Consider the following 21,895-nt stretch of genomic DNA (forward strand, 5'->3'; position numbering starts at 1 on the left):
TATTTGAAGGGGTTGTCAACTTTAGGAGGTCATAATTTTAGAACGTTAAAATAGTTTTTTACCAAATGAGAATTTTACAGATGAACTTTATTCGAGTTTATAATGGTAGAGTTTTTTTTAAGTGCTCTCATTGCCCCCTTTCCTAAAAAATATTTGGACTTTAGGACCCTAATTTGAGGATAATGTTGCTGCCAAAATGATTGCCATAATCTTTTTTTAACATATTATTTGTATTAGTGTGAAAATACATATTTGGAGGTTACTTATCTTAAAGAATAAAAAATCTTGAAGTTGATCTTTTATTACATATTCAATTGTTTTTCAATTAGAGAATGGTTTAAACAAAAAAAATAAGTTTTTACATTTATACTTATTTCCATTTCCAATCAATAATAGTTTCTAAAAGATACACATATATATTATAACATATTTAATTTTAAAGTAAAACTGTTTTATAGAAGTTATGTCGGTAGTTAAATGCAACAGTGATTTTAAGCAATCTTTAAGACTACTAGAAACTTTGCATCCACTCTCCCAAAATTATTTGAAACCATAATAAACAGATTCAGAGGTCTGTTCAGACCTTTATGCTTGATAAGAGCATGCACTTTCGGTGACACTCGTAGACCAAGTTTAACACAAGCATCTTTGTATTCGTTAATAGTTTTTTTATATTCAGGTAACAAACTAAAACCAAGACATGCAACTTTAACAGGTTTCAAATATTTAAAGGAATTAACTATAGAAATGATATGTTCATCTCTTTCCAGTTTGGACTTTTTAGCAGTTTCAAACATTCTCCACCTTTGAATTGACCAAAATTTGGTTCCACTGGGTTGCCGATAAAGCGGTATCCATAGATTGCAAAAAATATTGTAAATTCTGTTTGTATTTTCACAAAGTAAATGAAGTTCCATTGAGGTAAAGATTTCAATAACTTTTACGTCATCAGGCAGATCAACTAGTGGTATGTTAAAGAAAAGATGCAGCTGAAAAATTGCATTTTTTTTTATCTTTACAGGCGGCTTTGTAAGCATTAGCTAATGAACGGATACTTTCTTGAGTTCTGAGCTCATCATGATTTTTAAAAAAAATTTTCACGTTTTCTGTTCAACCAATAATAAACAATTTGTTTACGCCACCCTCTTTGTATATTTCATTACCTATTTCTTTCTCAAAGCAAAATTTTTTTTTTTTTGACATTACATTTTGTCACTTTTTCTATAATATTTAAACAAACTTTTAAAAATCCGCCTCCAACACCGATACTCACCTTTAGAATGTAATCTTTTGACAATTTTGTCTCCTTTATTACTGTCTCAACTATTCCATTAATGTTTTTACAATAAGCCAACTGTCTGAAATCTTTTCAAAAAATTATATCTTTAGCATCAAAATATTCTTTTAAAACCTATCTTTTTTACTTTATTTCTCTCTTACAAAGCTTTCAAATAGTTCCTTGCCCTTCCAGCTTCTAACTATGCTAAGAACTTGTGCTCCCTGTGTGTTACTAAGTTCACAAGTGTTTTTAAATTTGTTTAACGGGCGATGCGGAAGTTATCTGACAAAATAAAAACGTCAATAACTTATTTATAAATAAAAAAACAAACTACTATTATATTTTTTTTAAATAAAGCATTTATCTTTTAATAAAAATATATTATTTTTTATATGAAAAAACACCACCATCTGCAATTGATCTCAATTTTGCTCTGAAGCCTTTCATATGCGACTGTAAAAAGTTTAAATCAATTTCTTGTAGTCTTAGTTTAATGCGATCAATCAAAACTTGCTCTGTTGAAGCTTGCCAATCTCCCTCGTAAACCTTCTGTGCCAAATGTCCCCCAAAATTTTTAATTGGTCGTGCTTGAGGCACATTTGGGAGATTGGATTCTTTATCAACGTAATAGGCATATTGGTCCATCCAATTTAGAGAATCTTTAGAATAATGAGAACTTGCTAAATCTGGCCAAAATAAATAGTTAAAGTCTCCATGATACTTGTGAATAAATGGAAGAAGTCGTTTTTCTAAACATTCATTAATATAGATTGATGAATTGATCGCTACAGCCTTGGAAGTGCGAAACAATGGCTCGGACATACCACGGTCAGATATGGCTATCCACATTAATAATTTTTTTTGAAATTTCTCTTTTCCTATAAAACGAACACTTTCTGGGCATATCTTTTTGTTGTTTGTGTAGTATCCAGAATTTCCAGGCATGTTGTCCCCTGCAAAACAAAAGTATTTTTCGTCATCGATGACTAGAAGCGATTTTGTGTTATGGAGTTGGTTAACTAGTTTCCTGCTTCTTTTCTTTGCCTTTATTTGTTGTTCTATAGTGTATTTTGGAGTCTTTTCACGTTTTCTATATTTAATATTCATTTTTTTTAACTGACGACCAATTGTTGATTGATTTACACCGAATTTAATACCCATTTTTTTCTGACTGACCCCTTTTCGATTGTTGACAAGTCTCGTTAATTCGGCTTTCTTTTCTCTAGTCCAGGATGTCGGACGACCAGGTTGCTTTCTATCAGAAAACGATTGAACAGTTTCAAGTCTTTTTAGGTTATCATACATTGTACTTCGAGCAAATCCTTCCTTTTCAAAATGATTTGCGATTTTTTTTTTTTTTTATATTAGATTTATTTACAAAAAACATTTTTAGTCGCTTTCGAAAAGATTCTCGTTCAGCTGCATTTAACCTTATTTTAAATAATTGTGTTTCAAATAGTAAAGTTCATATTTTATAGAACGTTTATGCCAACGCATAAAACCACAAAAACTAATTATTATGCTCAAATAATGAAATTAGGATTTGTCCGATAACTTCCGCATCACCCGTTACTTCCGAAATTGGGATTTTTCAACTGGAAAAATCGCTCTCGAAGAGCTTTTCGTTTGTTCAATGGCAATGGCTTTAACTTTTGCTACAACCTTGATTTAATCTCCATCATCTTCAAATTTTCTTTTCACAGCTTTTGATCATTGAAGTTCGGCACCTCGTTTATCTTAATATCAGAAGAAATTACATCCGTGTTTTCAGTTTTTATAAATTAAATATTTTATTTAATTTCTTAATTTCAAGTTTGAAATATTAAATTAAAAATAAAAGATTTGCCATACCTTTATCAAGTTCTTCTGTTAAATTTTTTCTTCTCGTTTTGAGAGTGCAAGGTGAAGTAATCCTCTTCCAATGACAACCCTAGAACTTTTACATATTTTTATTTTTCCAGGTGATGATGACTCTTCCCAACTTGATTCTCCCTCTTTTTTTAGATGTTGATCCTGGAGTAATTGTAGTTCGAGCAATATCACAAATGTCACAAACACAGAATGATTGGTTTGTGATTAGTATACTTACTTTGACTTTAAAATTTGGGCCCTAAAAGTCCATGTATTTGTTAGGGAAGGGGATAATATTAACACTTAAAAAAAAGCTCTACTAAAACTATTCTAACGTTCTAAAGTTATGACCTCATAACGTTGACAACCCCCTCAAATAGAGGGGGTTTCAAATTTTCCACAATCGTCATTTTTAAACGATATTTATTTTAAGATACTGCAAAAAAAAGTTTTTTTTTCTTCTTTCCACATTTGGGACTGTGGGTCCCAATTTTTCAGGTGTATATTTTCCTCAGACTCCTGACACTGTAATTTTTTGTAAAAATTCTTATTTGATTCCATCAATATTAAAAGAGTTTAAAATTAGGGGAAGTTGGGGCACAGTGGATCGGATTTTTTTTTTTTTAAATTGAGCAAAATTTAAAATATGTGTTTTATTTTTTTCAAAGCGAAATGATTAAGATCTATGTCCTTCATGATAAGGAATCACTAAAGCCCAAGTATTTATTATCTAACGGCTCACAGAAAGGTTTAAAGTGAGTTGTGTTATGTTATTCACAGTGCCCTAGTACTGGGGCACAGTGAATAAATGAATACAGCCGTGAATTAATAATTCACGGCTGTATTCATTTATTCAAAACCAATTGTCAAAAGTTATGTGGTAACAACTATAAATAAGAATGACTAATATATGAGCACATAAAATGATTACACAATCAAGATAAATAAAATTCTAATCTTTGAGAAAATGTCTCTTACTCACTGTGCCCCTCGACCCACTGTACCCCAACTTCCCCTACTTATGTAGTTTACTTTTTCATAAAAAATAACTTACTCGTGTAAGTAAAAAAAAAGTAAATGAGCCATCCTAGACAAGAGCGCTTATCCATCTTGTCAATTTTGTCAGCTAATTATTTACTGACTAGTTGCTAAACATTTATAAATCAAATAATTCCACCGATAATAAATATATTTTTTGTTTCTAAATCTAAAAACACAGAGTTTGATTACTTATCACCATATCTAATAATGTCTATTATTATCATGACTATCGCTTTAAATCTTTTTTATTTATTTGCGTTTTCACCAAAATTTTCTGATGCTTTAACAAATTTTAAAAATATATTTGTGTTAAATGTCTATACTTTTTTAAGCGTACGTTTATATCAATACATATTTTCTAAAATGTTTTTATGTTGCTGTGTATTTATCAGTTTCTCTTATGTTACTGTTATGTTATTCTGACTCTGATTGTTGTTCCGACTCATTGCACGCTCAGCACTGCAACTTGTTACCGCTATAGTCAATATTTTTACAAAACAAAGTAAATTAGGAAACAACGACAGTACTTATAGAGCTCGCAATGGCTGAGCAAAACTATAGTCAATCCTATTGTTAAAAGCTTAATCGTCATCAGAAACATCACATTTGTCATCATTTTCACAATCCTCGTTATTACTTAGTTCTCGAGATTCGTTTGTACATAGTGTTTCAGGCCGTTGCTGCTGGGTTTTTTTTCCTTTTTGTCGGAATATTTATCCTCTATGCTAACAAAGTCAACCAATGACTAAAAAACTGGTAAAAAATCATTTCTTTCATTTGCAATGTCTTTTGCATTCAAATCATAAAAGTTACAAATGTTTTGTATTTGAGACGGACTAATTATTTCAGATGATAACAAACTTTTAGTTGTGAAATAATGCATTTCTTCTAAAAAAGAAGTACCGCTATCACTGAATCTTTCTTTCATCTCTTGCAAAATGACATCCAATCCACAAATTACAACCCCCACTTTAAATGGTTGTTCAGGATTATTTGATACGTTCATCAGCAGCCGTCTCCCCTGGCATGAGTTTGGTCTTTTTGTTTCTTTTTGGTTTGAAGTTGGTGTCAATATTGCGGAAGATACAAAATTCTATTGCAGATTTTATAATGTCACGCTAGAGATCATCAACATTATTTCTCATATTTGTCATTTTTTTATACAAATATTATTAAGTGATACTGTAATTGAGAAATCTGCTGCCTTGGTCTGCAAAATATGAGAAACTGGCCAAGTTACATCAAATATTGATTTCAAAAAATATATACACATTATACAGCTTATATCGTCTACTTTACATAACAGCCCATTTGCTGAATTTGTTGTCTTTGAGTCATGACTATTTGTTGACAAAAATTTCAGGCAATTTGAATTTAAACTTTTTTTTTTTCAAAGAAAATCGCTCCATCCTAATATACATGTTGTTTTAAAGGAAAACTCGAAAAATTTGATGAAGACTTATCATCTTTATACCTCTTTAACCTTAGTACCTCTTTATACCTTAGTACCTCTTTAAATGGTTAAATAAAGTCTATTTTATTTTTATATATAGTCAAAAGTGGTAAAACAATATACAGTCAGTATATATAATTATTTTAGTATAATTTTTTTTTTATTGACACAAATATTTTAGTATAAATTTTGTTGTTAAGTTTAATACATAGATATAATTGTTATCAAACAACTTTATCTACTCGTAGATATTGTTGTTTGATATTAAGTATAAGGTGTTTTAATTTATTTTTCAAGGTGGCAGGATTATATAATACTTTAAGCTCTTTATTTTTGGATATTATTTTGTTATATAGGTACGGAAAAAGAAATCTGTGAAAACTTTGTTGTTCTTTTAGGCATTGTGAAGTTGCCTGTTGCTCTTGTTATATATCTATTAGAGTTAAATTGAAAAATTTATCTAAAAAATGCGATGGAACTAGTCCAAGTTTGTATTTAAGCATGAGTAGTACATTTTGGTAGATGTTGATTTGGTAAACATTTAGTGCATTCAAGGTTTTTATTAAGGGTTCAGCATGGGTGAGTTTATCTTTATTATAAACTAATCTTGATGCATGTTTTTGACTTATATAAATAGCACTCAATTTGGATTTTTGTATACTCGCCAATATAATATTAGCGTACGTAAGATAACTTTGGATGTAAGAAAGTTAAGCGATTTAAGATTATGTTGGGACAACATAGGCTTAACTTTGTAGAGTATCCCAATATTTTTTGAAATTTTGGTGTTTATTGTACTTATTTGGGCTTTCCAAGATATATTTTCGTCAATAAGTATCTCAAGAAATTTAGTTGCTTCTGTACTTTCAATGCTTATCTTATCTATTTTTAGTGAGGGAAGGATAGTTGGCATATTTTTTTTTTTGGTTTTTTGGAATGAAACAATGTGCATTTTAATTACTTTTTTTTTTCAAGCTCTTTGTTCCTATATTCATAATGGCTTTAAACTGAGTTCGAGGAATAAAATAAGTTCCTGTCATCGGCAAACATAATTATATCAAGTTTTGAGGCTTTTGTAAGGTCGTTAAAATATAGTAAAAATAAAAGGGGTCCAACAATGAAACCTTGGGGGACACCGCACTCTACACTTCTAATCTAGTAGTTTTGAGTGTTTAAAATTATCTGAAATAACACATTGTTGCCTGTTGCTTAGATTTTTTAAACCAGTCAAGGGTTATGTTTTTTATCCCAAACTTATCCCATCTTTTTAAGTAAGATATTATGATTTACAGTATCAAACGCTTTTGACAGGTCTATAAAGATGCCAAGAAAATACTGATTTTTTATCAAAAGAATTGCTTATATTGTTAACTAGATCTAGAATTGAATATCTAGTTGAATATTATTTTTGGAAACCGAATTGCTTTTTATTTAGGATTTTATTTTGGGTTAAATCCTCATGCAATCTGTTATAGGCTACTTTTTTAAGAAGCTTATAAAAGGTAGGGAGAATTGAGATAGGTCCATAGTTATTAATTAAGTATGATTCACCTGTTTTAAATATTGGTACTACTTTAGCTACTTTTAACTTGTCCGGTTAACAACTCCTGTTTTAATTGAAGACTTAAAAATTTCAAATATAGGTTTATTTATTGTTGTAAAGACATTTACCACTACCCTACTACAGATATCATCATACCTGCAGTTTTTTTAATTTTAAGGAGTTTAGAGCAACATTAAGTTCTTGGTTCTTTATATTTTAGTTCGCTATGGGCATCACTTAGATATGATTCAAATGAGTTATTAGGAGACTTAATTTTTGAGGCAAGATTAGAGCCAATGTTAACAAAAAATTTGTTAAATTTTTCAGCAATCATATTTTTGTCACTGTACTCTATATTGTCTATGACGATTCGAGCAGGTAAACTATTTGATTTAGCTTTTTTGTTCCCAATTATTTCTTTTATAATGTTCCATGTTTTTTTAATGTCACCAGTTGCATTTTTTATGTGGTTCAAGTGGTAATTTTTCTTCGAACTTTTCTTTATTTTTTCAAATAAATTTTTTGTATTGTTTGTAAATATTTAGATTTTTTCATTTCTATTTTTTAAATACTTTATGTAAAGTTTTTGTTTTGCTTTTGAAGATTTTTTTATACCTCTTGTAATCCATGGACATTTTCAGTATTTTACTATTAATTCTTGTTCTATAATTGGGAGGTGATTATCATAGTGCTTTAAGAATATTTCTATAAATTCATTATAAGCAGAGTTGGTATTCCCAAGGTTGCATTCTTGGTAAATCTTATCCCACCTCACTACCGATAGTGAGCCTTTAAACAGTTGAATAGTAAAATTATTAATTTTTCGTTTATAGACTTTGATTTTGGAGTTATTATTTTTTGTATCTTGTAAAAAGGAAAAGTATATTGGAAAGTGATCGAATATATTCTTTTTGATTACACCTGCTTTTAATGAAGAATCATAAAATGAATTAGTCAATATGCTGTCTATTGCAATGATTGAATTTAACCCGGGTTTGTTGGTTTATTATTGGAAATATGTAGTGTTGAAACATATCGCCAAAAAAAGTTTTGGTAACAGCATCTTCATTGTACTGTAGACAGTTTATGCTATTTTTTTCCATAGTCTCTTCAGCAAAGTCTTCATTTATATATATTTCACTTCCTTTTTTAAGTGAACTTAAAATTTTAATTTTATCTTAGTAGTTAACAGTTTCACTATGATAGTTTTTGGTGTTTCGTTTTCTTTATACGACTCAATTTGATGCACAATGATTTTCTTTATACGACCCAATTCAATGCGCTCGTTTCACAATAATTTCGCTTGAGGTTTTAAGCTTGTTTGTAAATATTTTTTTCACAGATTTCTCACCTTTCTCCTGATGAATCTTTCAGACCATCGACTCTAATGTTGTTACGACGAGAGCGGTTTTCTAAGTCGGTATTTTATATATTTATATTTTTAATTTCAAGATCATATGTCTTCCTTATTTGTTTTAACTCTTAATATATGTATCTTTTACACATTCTTATTATTATTTAAATCATGGTAAATAAATCTACAAAAAGATTTTCGATAAACCATGGCCGACGACCCGGGTTTCAAAGTGGAGAGGCACAACCTTCAATTTCTAAAAAAAAGTCCTCTTCATCTAGAAATTTCTTAAAAAAATAGAAAGTTTGTTTACAAAAAAAGTGGGTTGGCCCCCCTGGCCCCGGTGTGGTCGGCTCTGGAAACCTCTGTCACCTCTTTCATACACATAGTTTTACATTTGAAATTGATACTTGCATAAATATCTTTCTTTTTAGCTAGAGATTTTTAAAGTTAATATATATATTTCTTGAGAAGTTGTATTTTTTCTTGTAAAAATTGACATTTTTGATTTTCAAAAAGTCTTTAAACCTAAAATAATGATTTATCTTTAAAAAACTAAAACACTAATGACCATTTGTGGAATTTTTTTATAAATGAAGTAAAAGATAAATATAAGTTTATCTCTGAGGTTTCTATGAGATAAGCAGGTTTTATGGGGAAAAAAAAACTGCTTGAAATTTTTTGAAGTTGGAAGTTTTTTTTTATTATTAGCTCTTCATAATTGTTTATATTAATTAATATTTTTACTTTCATATTTTTGCTTTGTATTTTTTTCTATGTTTTATCTTGTATTCATGCATTTCAAAGTTATGTTTTCATTAAATTTTAAAATTGTATGCAAAGATCTGGATTTTATTTTGCCTTTTTTTTTCATTTATACTTGTATTGTATCTTCATTAAATATTTTTATGAAAGATAAATTATAAAAAGACTTATTAACTTTTACTAAAATTTTGTTTTAATTTTTTTTCTAAAGTTTGAGTTATCGGAAGAATATTAACCACAGGAGCAGATAAAATGGTTCGACTGAGCCAATGTTTGAGCTAACGGGGGGTTTAGTGATTTTTATGAGAAAGTATAAGTGAGGGTTCAAATGTAACTTGAATGTATTTTGAGTTATTGGAAGTTCGAAATATCCGGGTTTATAGATATAGGGAGTTCACTGTATTTGTAAAGTAGAGAGGGAGTTCACTGTATTCGTAAAGTACTTTAATGCATCAAATTTGTGAAGAAACAAATTTGATGCATTGAAAAGTTGCCAAATAACAAATATTGTTAGTAAATGCATGTGTTTACCTAACTCAGAAGGTTCCTGCATTATTATTCCTATACTGCATTGATTATAAGCGTACGTTTTTTCTCTAGATTATTACATGCTTACATAATTATTTACTAAATGAAGCTTTTATTCAAACTGTTCTTTTTTCAGTGATTTTCAAAGAATAATATGTTTTGTAACTTGTTTAATAGCTGTTAATGAGAAAGAGAGAAAAACCAAGGGTTAAGTGGGAGAGTATCAATTATACGCCCTTGTGGCGTTTTTTGTGGTAATTTAATTTTTTATAATATTTACTTGAAAATAATTTTAAAACACGTTATCAACTCAAATGTTTGCAGTGGAATGTTGACACTATTTTATCTCTACTCTTAATGCATTTAATAAATTATAATTTTGACTTTGTTGTGTTATTTTTAGTTTTTTATTTATTTCTATCATATTTGCTTATAGTTTTATATTTTTTATGTCTGTTCTTTATTATCTTGATATGTTTCCTATTGCTTATATTTTTTTAATTTAAATATATTTAATTATTCACTTATTAACTTTGGAGCTTTAAGTTACAGATTGGTCTAAGCAACCTTTTATGGTCCTGATAAGTTAATAAAATTGTGTAATTTATAATTTTTTGGTAGTGTTAAACACATGGTATATACACACATATATATATATGTATATATATATATATATATATATATATATATATATATATATATATATATATATACATATATATATATATATATATATATATATATATATATATATATATATATATATATATATATATACATATATATAAATTAGTAAAAACACTTATCTAGTTTTTGATTACTTCAACACTGTGTTTCACCATCAGTAGGTTCATCAAGAAGAATGTCTAAACATAAAAAAATTTTCAAATTATAGAAAAATTATTTCACAGGAAGTTGGGAATTGTTATAATTTATTATGTAATAATTAATTATAACAATTATTTTATAACAATTAAATAATTATAACAATTCCCAACTCCCTGTGAAATAATTTTTCTATAATTTGAAAATTTTTTTATGTTTAGACATTCTTCCGGATGAACCTACTGATGGTGAAACACAGTGTTGATGTAATCAAAAATTAGATAAGTGTTTTTACTAATTTATTATTGCTCTGTTTTTTTAGAACATTGAGCACTCTATTTGTAGAATACACTAACATAATTTATAATTTATATATATATATATATATATATATATATATATATATATATATATATATATATATATATATATATATATATATATATATATATATATATATATATATGGCTAATTCCATAGTTCAGTGACGCATCATGTGGAGAGATTTTTTTTAATATAAATTTTTCTATACCTCAAAAATAATTTTTTATTACTCTAAGTCAATCTTGAATTAAAATTTTATAATATAAACTAAACACAATTGTATTAACATAACACTGCTACATAGCAAAAATTAAAACATGAGTTCAGTGACGCAACGCGGAAAAAAGTGTTTTTTTATCAGCATACTTTTAAATGGAGTTTTTGCTGAAATTTTAATTCTTGCTTGACTTATTAGATTTTTTTGTTGTAATTTATTCATTTGGCAATAAGGTAGTCATAAAAAAAGCCACAAACAATAAAGTTTTCATATCGTTTTATTTTACAGAAAAAAAACTATCAGTTCAGTGACGCAACGTTCAGTGACGAAACAAAAAGACGAAATTAAAATCATTTTTAAAAGTTTTGTTATTTTGTAATAAATTTTAATTATACTCAGGTGAAAATTGCATCGGAACAACGTTATCATTCTGAACATAAAAATAATGTGATTTTGATATACCTTTGATTTTTCTTGAATAACTTAAAATTGAACTGAACCCAAGTTCATTTGTTTGTTGTCTTGTATCGTTTTCTGACATGTGAATTACAGATATTTGCAAATCTTGTAATGCTAACGCAAAATCTGCTGCTGACCTGATTTCGTATTGACTAGCTTTAACTCTCAGGGCTGCGATTCGCTTAACAGTAGCTCCTATTCCGTCAACCACTCCTTTCCTGTGCATCGCTGCAAAGAAATGCCAGAAGAATTTTTTATGAAAACGTTTTTCAAACACAACCATTGCAGCCATAATGCTTTTGTTTTTGAACTGAGAAATGGCATTATCGCTGAACATGTGTACTTCTTTGACTTGATCAGGAATAAAGTGAAGGATTTTGTCAATGTACGGTATAACGGAAGACTTAGTATGATCAGTTGAATCTGAAACTATGGTAAATGTTTTTAACTCAATGTTCCAGACTGCTAGGGTCATGATAGAAACTTGATTTTGACCAAAATGAGCCGCTTGTGGCTCATTTTGATAGAAACACCTAGCGTTTTCAGTCCAGTCAACTTGGATTACCGCAATTTCAAAATTAACACTCATCGAAACCTCCTTCAGTTTATTAAAAATTGTTGATTGGTTTTTCTTTACAAATGCGTGTTTAACGAACTTATCACGCATCGCTGATATGTGTTGGATGAGTTCTGTTACAGTAGACTTTTTCGAAATTTTTTCATTGTTTGCATATGTTTTAGTTTCAGGCTTTCTCCACTCGTCCCAGGATACTTCGAAACCAAATGTATTAACAGTTTGAAAGTGTTTATCGAACTGTTTCATACCTTTGCATGCAACGCATTTGTCATAGACGCAATCGTATGTGTACGGTTCACAAACAAAGTTGTTTATCATTTCAGATCCAACTTTGATTGAAGGCGCTTGAATTTATTTTGTTAATGCATTTAAGGCAAATCGCATATTTTCATGCAAACTACAAACACAAACATTATGCGGAAATTTTGTAACTGATTTTACATTGCGTGGACGAAGGTCGCAAAATTTGCTGAGTCCAATTTTTATGTGCAGATGCTTTTCCTTGAATAACTCGAAAGCTTCTTTTAGCGTATAATATAAATGACGTAGGGGAAAGGCGCCTATGATGGCATAGCGCCTATGATGGCATACCGGTCATATTTCCATTAAAATTGGTTTTGGTAAAAAAATGATTAGACTTACATAACTATACTGACTTTACATTAGTTTTAGTGAAAAAACGTCCCTTGTGCACAAGTATTGTTTTTATAATCAACAAAAATCGATTTTGGGATGTGCTGTTGTAGTTTTATTTCCTTCATATATTTAAGATTGTGATTTTACTATTAACTGTGCAGAAATGAAATTTTCATGCATTTTATATTCAAGTTTTGTGCATTTAGTGGAGTAGTTACTTTAATTTTATCTTTTGAACAAAGCAGACACAGCTTGTTTTAATAAAAATGATGAATTTTACCCATGATGGCACACTGACGAGTTGGGGGTGTTGAAATATTGACGAGTTGGGAAAACCTTTTTTTTATAAGAAAAACTTATTTTTAAGTAAAGTTAAAAGAAAGCGATGCTCCAAAATTTTTTTTGGTCCAAAAAATACGTAAAACGCAATATATCCTATGCGCATGCGCAAAATTTTACAATGCTGGTGTGTAGCATGAAATGGTAAATTAGGATGGTTTCGAGTAATTTCTGGCTTTTCTGAAGGAAGACTCTAAGGTTAAATGAAATCATTAACTTACCCTCGATCCTAACTAGCCCCATCCTCCCCTATCCCATCATAGGAGCAGTGGTTGCCTATGATGGCATACTTGTGCTTTTTTTTACAATAAGAATAACTTATAAAAAAATAAAACTGATGAAAACTCCCAGGGTAATTATTGTTCTAGATGTAACAAGGAATGTTTCCATATCAAAACTTTTATTATTGGTCTTCAGGATACTGAATAATGAAGCTTCAAAGTTAAGTATGCCATCATAGGCGCCTTTCCCCTATCTGAATATAGTTTGCTTTTCCGTCAGATAATTGAATTCGAGTGACATCTTTTTTGTTTGGTGATATTTGGGAAACTTCATCTTCATTATAAAAGTTTACAACTGCTAAAACATCGCTTTCAGAAAGACCATACAGCTTTGAACATGCTGGAGGTAGACCCGAATTATCTTTACAAGCAGAGCTATTTGAAAGAATAGAAAGAATTTCAGATTGTTTCTCCTTTGAAGTTGGTAGTGCTTTTAAAACTTTTTTCAATGCTTTTCCTCTTTGTTGAACGTTTTTAAAAGATGAGCTTGGTCTTTCATATTGATTTAAAAGTTTTCTTTTTAAAGCGTGACTTTTTAAAACTCTTAATTTTGCTTTAGCAGCATAAGCTGCTTTTTTATTAGGATCGGCTTTCAATTTTTCTCGATATCTCTTAGATCTAACTCTGGACATTTCTTTTTATCAGCATTCCGAGAAACATAATTAGCTTGGTATTCTGCATAACGTTTTTTTTTACTTCTAATTTTGATTCCATTTCTTAAAAATTTACAACTTTATAAGAAAATGTTAACATAAATCCAAAAGTTTACTAATATTTACTAATAGTCCTTCACAATACTAAAATGCAAAAGTTATTCGAATTTGAAAAATTTGAAAACCCACAACGAAATCTGAACTTTTAGATGATATTTTGACTTCCTTACCGCGCTAATTTATAAAACGCTAATTATCCCGTCGATGGGTTCAGTGACGCAACAGCTTTCAAACTATAACTATATGTTAATACAATGCTTTTTGACCAATTTTTTGTTTAGTAATGAATAAAAGTTTACATTAAAATACATAATTTCTAAAAAAACCTCGCCATAAAGTATAATTTCATTTCAAATTCATCAAACTTTTTTAGCTTTTAGTTCAGTGACGCAACGTAATTTTTGCAGATGTGTATGTGACAAAAAAAAACTTGAATTATTTTTAAAGAATAAAATTTTTTTTACTCAAGACATATCTCAAAGATTCTTTCTAAACAAAAATATGGATATGTTTTGTTTAAAATATTGCAATAACTCGCCCTTAAATTTTACTCACTTTTTCGAATAATAAAAAGAACTAACAGTTGCTAACATTCATCAAATTTATCTACTCAGTTCAAACATTTTCTACTCAAAATTTATTTTAACAATAATTTTAAGGTGTTTAAACTATAACACTGGGCAACAAAAAAATTTTTTTTTTTTGTATCTCAAGCAATTTTATTCAAATTTTACTAATTTCGGGTTGAGAAAAAAGAATATGACAACGAAAATTTTTTATTAGCTCTAGTTTCTGAGATATACAATAGCTATAAATTTTTATTTCAGTTAATTTCCAACAGAGCAATATGACATATAATTTACATATTCTAATAACATTTAAAGTACATTTGTTTTTGTTTTATAACAGATATATTCTAATAGTTTTAAACAAAGAAATCATGATCATCAAGTTAATAGGGTTAAAGATGATTATGGGGTATCGTCACAAAATCGTGATCTTTTTGCTTTCCTTTTGTAAACTAGTTCTGGAGCATCCCTACACACAAACCAACAGTAATCTGCAAGCATGGCCTCATTCCAGCGACCCTGATATCTTTTTTCCATTACAGAAATAACTTGGTGAAACCTTTCCCCATGTTCATCACTAACAGCTCCACAATTGGGGGGGGGAAGAAGTCTAGATGTGAGTGGAGGAAATGAATCTTGAGGGACATATTACATCCAAGTTGATGATATTTTTGCAGAAGTACTGCTACCAATTGAATGTAGTTATAATCTCGTTTGTTGCCTAAAAATCCACTAATCACTCCCTTAAGAGCTTCCCAAGTTTCCTTTTCGGGCCCCTTCAAAACTTCATCAAATGTAGGATCCTTCATAAGATGACGTATTTGTGGCCCAACAAAAATACCTTCTTTAACTTTTGCATCACTTATTTTCGGAAACTTGTTTCTTAAATAACTAAAAGCCTGTCCTTCTTTGTTCTTATCTTTGAAAAAATTTTTCATTAAACCCAACTTAATATATTTAATGTTGGAAGAAGAACATCTTTTGGATCCGCGAGTGGTTCAGCAATAACATTTTTTTCATCTGTGTTGAGATTTCTAGCAGGCCAGTCTTCTTTTATATAATGTGAACTTCTGTCTCTACTGTCCCACATACACAAAAAGCAGCAGTATTTAGTATACCCTAATTGCATTCCTAAAAGTATAGCAATGACTTTTAGATCACCACAAATTTTCCATTTGTGTTTATTGTAATTAATTGAGTTGAGGAGAACTTTCATGTTTATATAAGTCTCTTTCATGTGAACTGCATGGCTAATAGGAACAGAAGGAAGACGGTTTCCATTGTGCAGTAATACAGCTTTCAAGCTTAGCTTAGATAAGTCTATGAATAATCTCCATTCAATTGGATCATAGTTCAAATTAAGACAATGCATTAATCCAAAAACATCAATGCAAACAACAAGATTATTTTTTTTCTCAAAAAAAGAAAGCAGATTCTGCTGCCGTTTTCTGTAATGTGAAACCTTGACATCAAGTTGGAGAAGATTCCACTGCTTTAGTCTTGACCCTAGAAGTTCTGCTTTTTCCTGTGACAAGTCCAGATCTCGAACAAGATCACTTAATTCTGCTTGACTTAATCTGTGTGGCACAACATCTGTTAACACAAAATCAGGATCATTTGATGTGGAAGGCTTGTTTTCTTCTATTTCTACTTCATTTTCTGCTTCTAACTCACAACTTTGTGGTGGAGTAGGAACTGGTAAATTATCTGAATGTGGAATAGGTCGAATGGCAGATGGAAGATTCGGATATTTAACTGTTCCTACTTTTTTCATTGACAAACCTGCTTTAATGGGTGGGGTCAAGCAGAAATAGCAGTCATCTGTATGGTTTTTAGGTTCTCTCCATACCATTGGAACAGCAAAAGCCAAACATCTTTTTTTATTTTTCAACCATTCTCGTAGTGTAACCGAACAAGAGCTACAGCATATATGTGGAGCCCATGACTAATCCTGGTCCCCTACCTTCATATTGAAATAATGCTGGTAAGCAGTCTGCACAAGAGGTGTCATAGTTCTTTTCTGTGAAGAAAATGTTATTTCACCACAAATGTAACAAAAATTGTCCACTAAATTTTCACATTTCCTTGGCATGTTGATTTGTAAAATTTTACACTAGTAAATAAAAAAATAAAAACTAAGAATAGATTAGACCAGAAACTTTAGCAAACACACATAACTAGTATCACAAGTTTTAAACATGAACAAAACATTTTGGATAGTCAAAAACAAAAAAAAATTTTTAAAAAAATGAAAATTTCTACCCTTGCAATGGTTGAATAAGCGATCGCGATTTACAAAATCTGGAAAAATATCTGGTCTTTAAAATTTTAGTTTATGCAAGCCGTTTACTTTGTTTTTAAAGAAGCAAATTATTGTTAGCGAAAAAGTTATAAAAAACAAAATAAAACAAAACAATAAACTTACGATTACAAATGCAATAACACTCCAGTCACTAACTGCATTATATAAGTAATAAAACTATAATAGTATTATTATTTTTATAAAGCACTTATAACTTTTAAAGTTCATTCATTGTTCAAACAACATTAGTAATTCCAAACTTTAATCAAAGTATAAAAACATCTGAAAAAATGAAGTGGATAATCAAATATTATTAAAAACTTCATGAACTTCTACAATACACTTAAACAACTTTATAAGAACATACTTTATAAAAGGGTTTAGCATTATGAAACGTTACGAACAGTCCGAAAAAACGCGCGCTAATTTAATAATCAACCAATAAAGTTTTTTTTGGTTGATTTTAAAAATAACTGCGCGCTTTTACGGACCATTAGAAGCTTTCTTTGTAATGCTAAACTTTTTATACAGTGCGTTTTTATGAAGTTGTTTAAGTTCTTTAACACGTTATAAATATTATTTAAATATCCACTCTATTTTTCTAGATACTTTTCTACTTCAATTAAAATTTGGGATTACTTATGTTGTTTGAACTAAAAATGAATTATAAAAGTTATAAGTGCGTTGTAAAAGTATTACACTTATATAGTGTTATTACTTTTATAATGAAGTTACTAGAGTGTTATTACTTTTGTAGTCATAAGTTTGTTATTTTATACTTTATAACTTTTTCGCTAACAAATTTAAGTTGATTCGTCCTTAAAAACAAAGTACACGGTTTTGCATAAACTAAAATTTTGAAGACCAGATATTTTTCCGGATTTTTCATTTCGCGATCACTTAATTCAACCCTTGCCTTGAGAGAAAATTTTTGCTTTTAATTCTTAAACTAGAGCTAATATGTCATTTTTAATGTCATTTTCGAATTCAGCAGATGGAAATGCATAAGTAATAACTAATTTTGGTTCCGATACAAAATCACTGTTGGGCAGTGTAATTAAAGAAATAAAACCTTTTGAAAAAAGAAATTTTTAAACACGAAATTTATCTCTTCCATCGTGGAAATAGCCATATATATATATATATATATATATATATATATATATATATATATATATATATATATATATATATATATATATATATATATATATATATATATATATATATATATATATATATATATATATATATATATATATATATATATATATATATAATTTATAATGATGTAAAAAATGACAAAAATTAAAAACTAACTTCCAATATTTCTCGCATTTTGTCAAAAATTAACTTTTTTTTTTAATTAAATTTTTTTTTTTTTTTTTATTTTAGATAAAACGTTTTGTACACAACTGTGAAGCAAACTTTTTCTGCGCTTTTAAACCTTGATAAATTTGTTAGCCTTGATTGCAATTTTGTTTATATTGTTGTACTTGGGTAATATTGTTCTCAGTTAATAGTTTTATGCACGGATAAAGTTTTATGCACGAATAAAGTGTTTCATAAGTTATCATCATTTGTTGTTCTTGGCTAATTGTTTTATGCACGGATAAAGTATGTTTCACAAGTTATCAATTAAAGGTTTAGTGTAGTAAAAATATTTTGGAGCACTTTTGTAGCCATTTTTTATTCTACAGGTAAGAGCTTCTATTTTTTAATAATCTTTTTTATTTTGTTGAGAGGAAAAATTGACAATTATCCTTTTGATTTTTTTTTTGAGTTTTTTGTTTTTGAGTTTACATTTTAGAGTTTAGATTTTTTTTTTTTTTTTTTAGTTACTATTAAAATTCAACATTCAGATAAAAACAACACAATTTTACAAGCTTTTTACACTTTTATACTTTTTTAGTTGAAGAATTTGCTTTTAGTTATTTTATGTCATCATGCTACTTTCCAGGGCCGACGACACAGGGGGCCGTCACCATGTCACTTTCAATCCATTTTGTTTTTTATCACTCTTGTATTGTATATCGTTATTTTTCTCATGATTCTTATGATAATGCTTTGATTTGACCTTTTTCAATTCTTGTAACTTTTTGTTATCAAAGAATATAGTTTATTACATATTTTTATTTCATATAATTGTACATATAATAGCAAAAAAAATTTATTTCATATAATTGTACATATAATAGCAAACAAATTTTATTTTATATAATTGTACATATAATAGCAAAAAAAATTTATTTCATATAGTTGTACATATAATAGCAAAAATAATTATGATAATAGTTATAGTTTTTCGTAATCTTTCATTGTGATTTAAAATAACCGGAATAATAATAATTAAATTAGAAAAAAATAATAGCAAGGAGTAAAAAAAATATCGTTCACAAAAAATGATTAATTTTTTTTTAAATCTAATTTTAAAATTTTATATTTATCTTACTTGCAAAAACATAAAGACAAAATTATTTTATAAATATAATTTTAAACTTTAGTCATCGAACTTACGTAACAACATTACGAATATTCTTTGTATAAAAAGTTTCAATTATTCATATTTTATAAGTGAGAAACTATATAAAAAAAAACTTTACAAGAAACACCTGTAGTTAAAAACACCTGCACATTTGCCGCTATTATTTTCACTTAAACATTTTTACTTATATGTGCGTCAAAAGTTTATTTCTAGTGAAATTATATTTGTCAGTTTTTGCATGAAGTTTTTACCGTTATTTTATTTTGAAGGCAATGGGAAATGCGCAAAATTTCCTTTCTCTAGAAGTTCCTACAAAAGACATGCGTGTTTCATTAAGTGATTCTACTTTACTGTCTGGATCAACAAGTAACTCGCTAATCGATTACGGCCAAAACACTAAACAAAGAAATGGAATGTCAGCATATTCCGTAAATACTAACGACGAAAGAACTTATGAGTATGTTCCACGACAAAAGGAACTTAAAGACAATAAAATTGATTTTAACCATGCATTTTCAGATACTCCCCCTTACATAGATTGCTACGGTAGTCCATTAACGTACTCTGATCAATCTACTGACGGAGAATCAGGTGTGTCAGATATCTTTAAAAACATGATACCAAGAGACCGCTTTTCAACAGTCTCAGAAACCAACTCTATATTAATGCATCCTTTACCAAATAAACTATTAAATGTCCCTCCATCTTTAATGAAAGTACCTGAAATACCTTATACTTGCGCTTTAGATATTAATATAGACTACACTTTACACGTTGGAAAGCTTGTAATATATATGAAGCAAATTCGATTTAATATTAGTCGCGTTGAAGAGTTTGCGCTAGAAGGTTTCCGAATTCGTGGGAAAATCAAAAGTTCTTTGTTAAATCCTACTAAAGGACAAAGAAACTCATCAAATGTATTTGAGGCTTCTATTCGCGATAGTAAGATAGTGTATGCTGATTTAGATGATGTTTTTGTGTTTTATTTATTTCCAAGAAATGGATTAGCTTCAATGTCTTTATCTTTCAAAGTTTGTGTTTGTAAAAAGATTTTTCGCGAATTTAATTTAGGAGAAAGTATTATGCAACTGGGTGATCTTGATCTTAACGCTGAAATGCTTCCTACAACAATCACCTTTGGAGAAAATGTAAATCTACCAAAAAAGCCCAAATCACTTTTATCCGTTGTGATGCCAAAAAGCGAAAAACTAGAAATTTTAGTATCTTTAGAGTACAAAATTGAAACCTCAAAACTTTTTGTAAATGTAGATCAAACAACAAAATTAGATGAGTTAAGGTATGAATCTAAAAGGGAAATAATTATACAAGCTGAACTGGTTTCACCTTCTTGTGAATGTGTGCAGAGAAAGACAACGTTTTTGAAGATAACAGAAGAAAACCCTGGTTCAAACAAAGTTTTTCAGTTTGATTTACCGCAAGAGGATCTTTTGATCAACACTTTAATGCTAAGCGTCTCGTTTTCAGCCACTCGGTGGCTTCAACAAGAAAAAATTGGATGGATAGCGTTTGGAAGAAATTGTAGTGGTCAAGTGGAAGCAGAACATTGGGATATGATGATTAGTCAATCGCAATTAAAAAAACCCGCTGTACAATGGCATTGCTTATGCGAAAGCCCAGATACAAACAAAAGTCATACTTTAATTACACGCGTGTTTAAATAAAATGGTTTTTTAATTTTGTCTAAAAGACGTTCTTTAACAACACGCGTGTTTAAATAAATATAGTTTTTTAATTTTGTCAAAAAAGTCGTTCTTTAAAAACACACGCGTGTTTACATAAATACAGTTTTTTACTTTGACTTTTATTTTGACTAAAAGTCGTATTTTAATAACACGCGTGTTTATATAAATACAGTTTTTTAATTTTGTCTAAAAAGAAAATTTTTGTGCTGCTTTGTAAATTGTAGTAGTTTGTATAATTATTGCATAATTTATAACTATTCGCATGATTATTGCATAATCAAATAGCTTTTTGGCATAATTTTAGCTATACTAAATTTTTACTCCGCTAAAACTATCTTTTTAAATTCTTGTTTTGCGTTTTGTTTGTAGCTCAATATATAAAACATCAAACCTCAAGAAGATTCTTTTTTTTTTTATTTTGTTAGAAGGTTGCTATGAATCAGAGTGAGTTTATATTTTCTATTTATATAAAATGAAATTACAAAAATGTGTAACTTTATCTTATATAAATCTATATTTTACTTACTGTTGAACTCTTGTAATACAAGCTCTTACATTTCGGAGGATCATTTAAATCGAACAAATTCTTCTGTCCCTTCCCGCGCCCTTCGGTTTAATATTTAAGATGGAGCTCATATAATTTGCAAACTC

General features: G+C 28.9%; 1 protein-coding gene across 1 annotated transcript; it reads left to right on the plus strand.

Moving 5' to 3' along the window:
• Nucleotides 1-19,625: 19,625 nt before the first annotated feature.
• Nucleotides 19,626-21,510, plus strand: LOC105844340 (synaptotagmin-16). Its single transcript, XM_065799240.1, has one exon. The coding sequence runs from the start codon at nt 19,814-19,816 to the stop codon at nt 21,221-21,223; it is 1,410 nt and encodes a 469-aa protein (XP_065655312.1). The 5' UTR covers nt 19,626-19,813; the 3' UTR covers nt 21,224-21,510.
• Nucleotides 21,511-21,895: the final 385 nt, after the last annotated feature.

The sequence above is a fragment of the Hydra vulgaris genome, chromosome 06 (genome assembly GCF_038396675.1).
Source record: "Hydra vulgaris chromosome 06, alternate assembly HydraT2T_AEP".
Taxonomy (NCBI): Eukaryota; Metazoa; Cnidaria; class Hydrozoa; order Anthoathecata; family Hydridae; genus Hydra; species Hydra vulgaris.

Excerpts from the sequence above, each read along its gene's own strand:
- LOC105844340 (XM_065799240.1), top strand. The coding sequence starts at position 19,814 with ATGGGAAATGCGCAAAATTTCCTTTCTCTAGAAGTTCCTACAAAAGAC.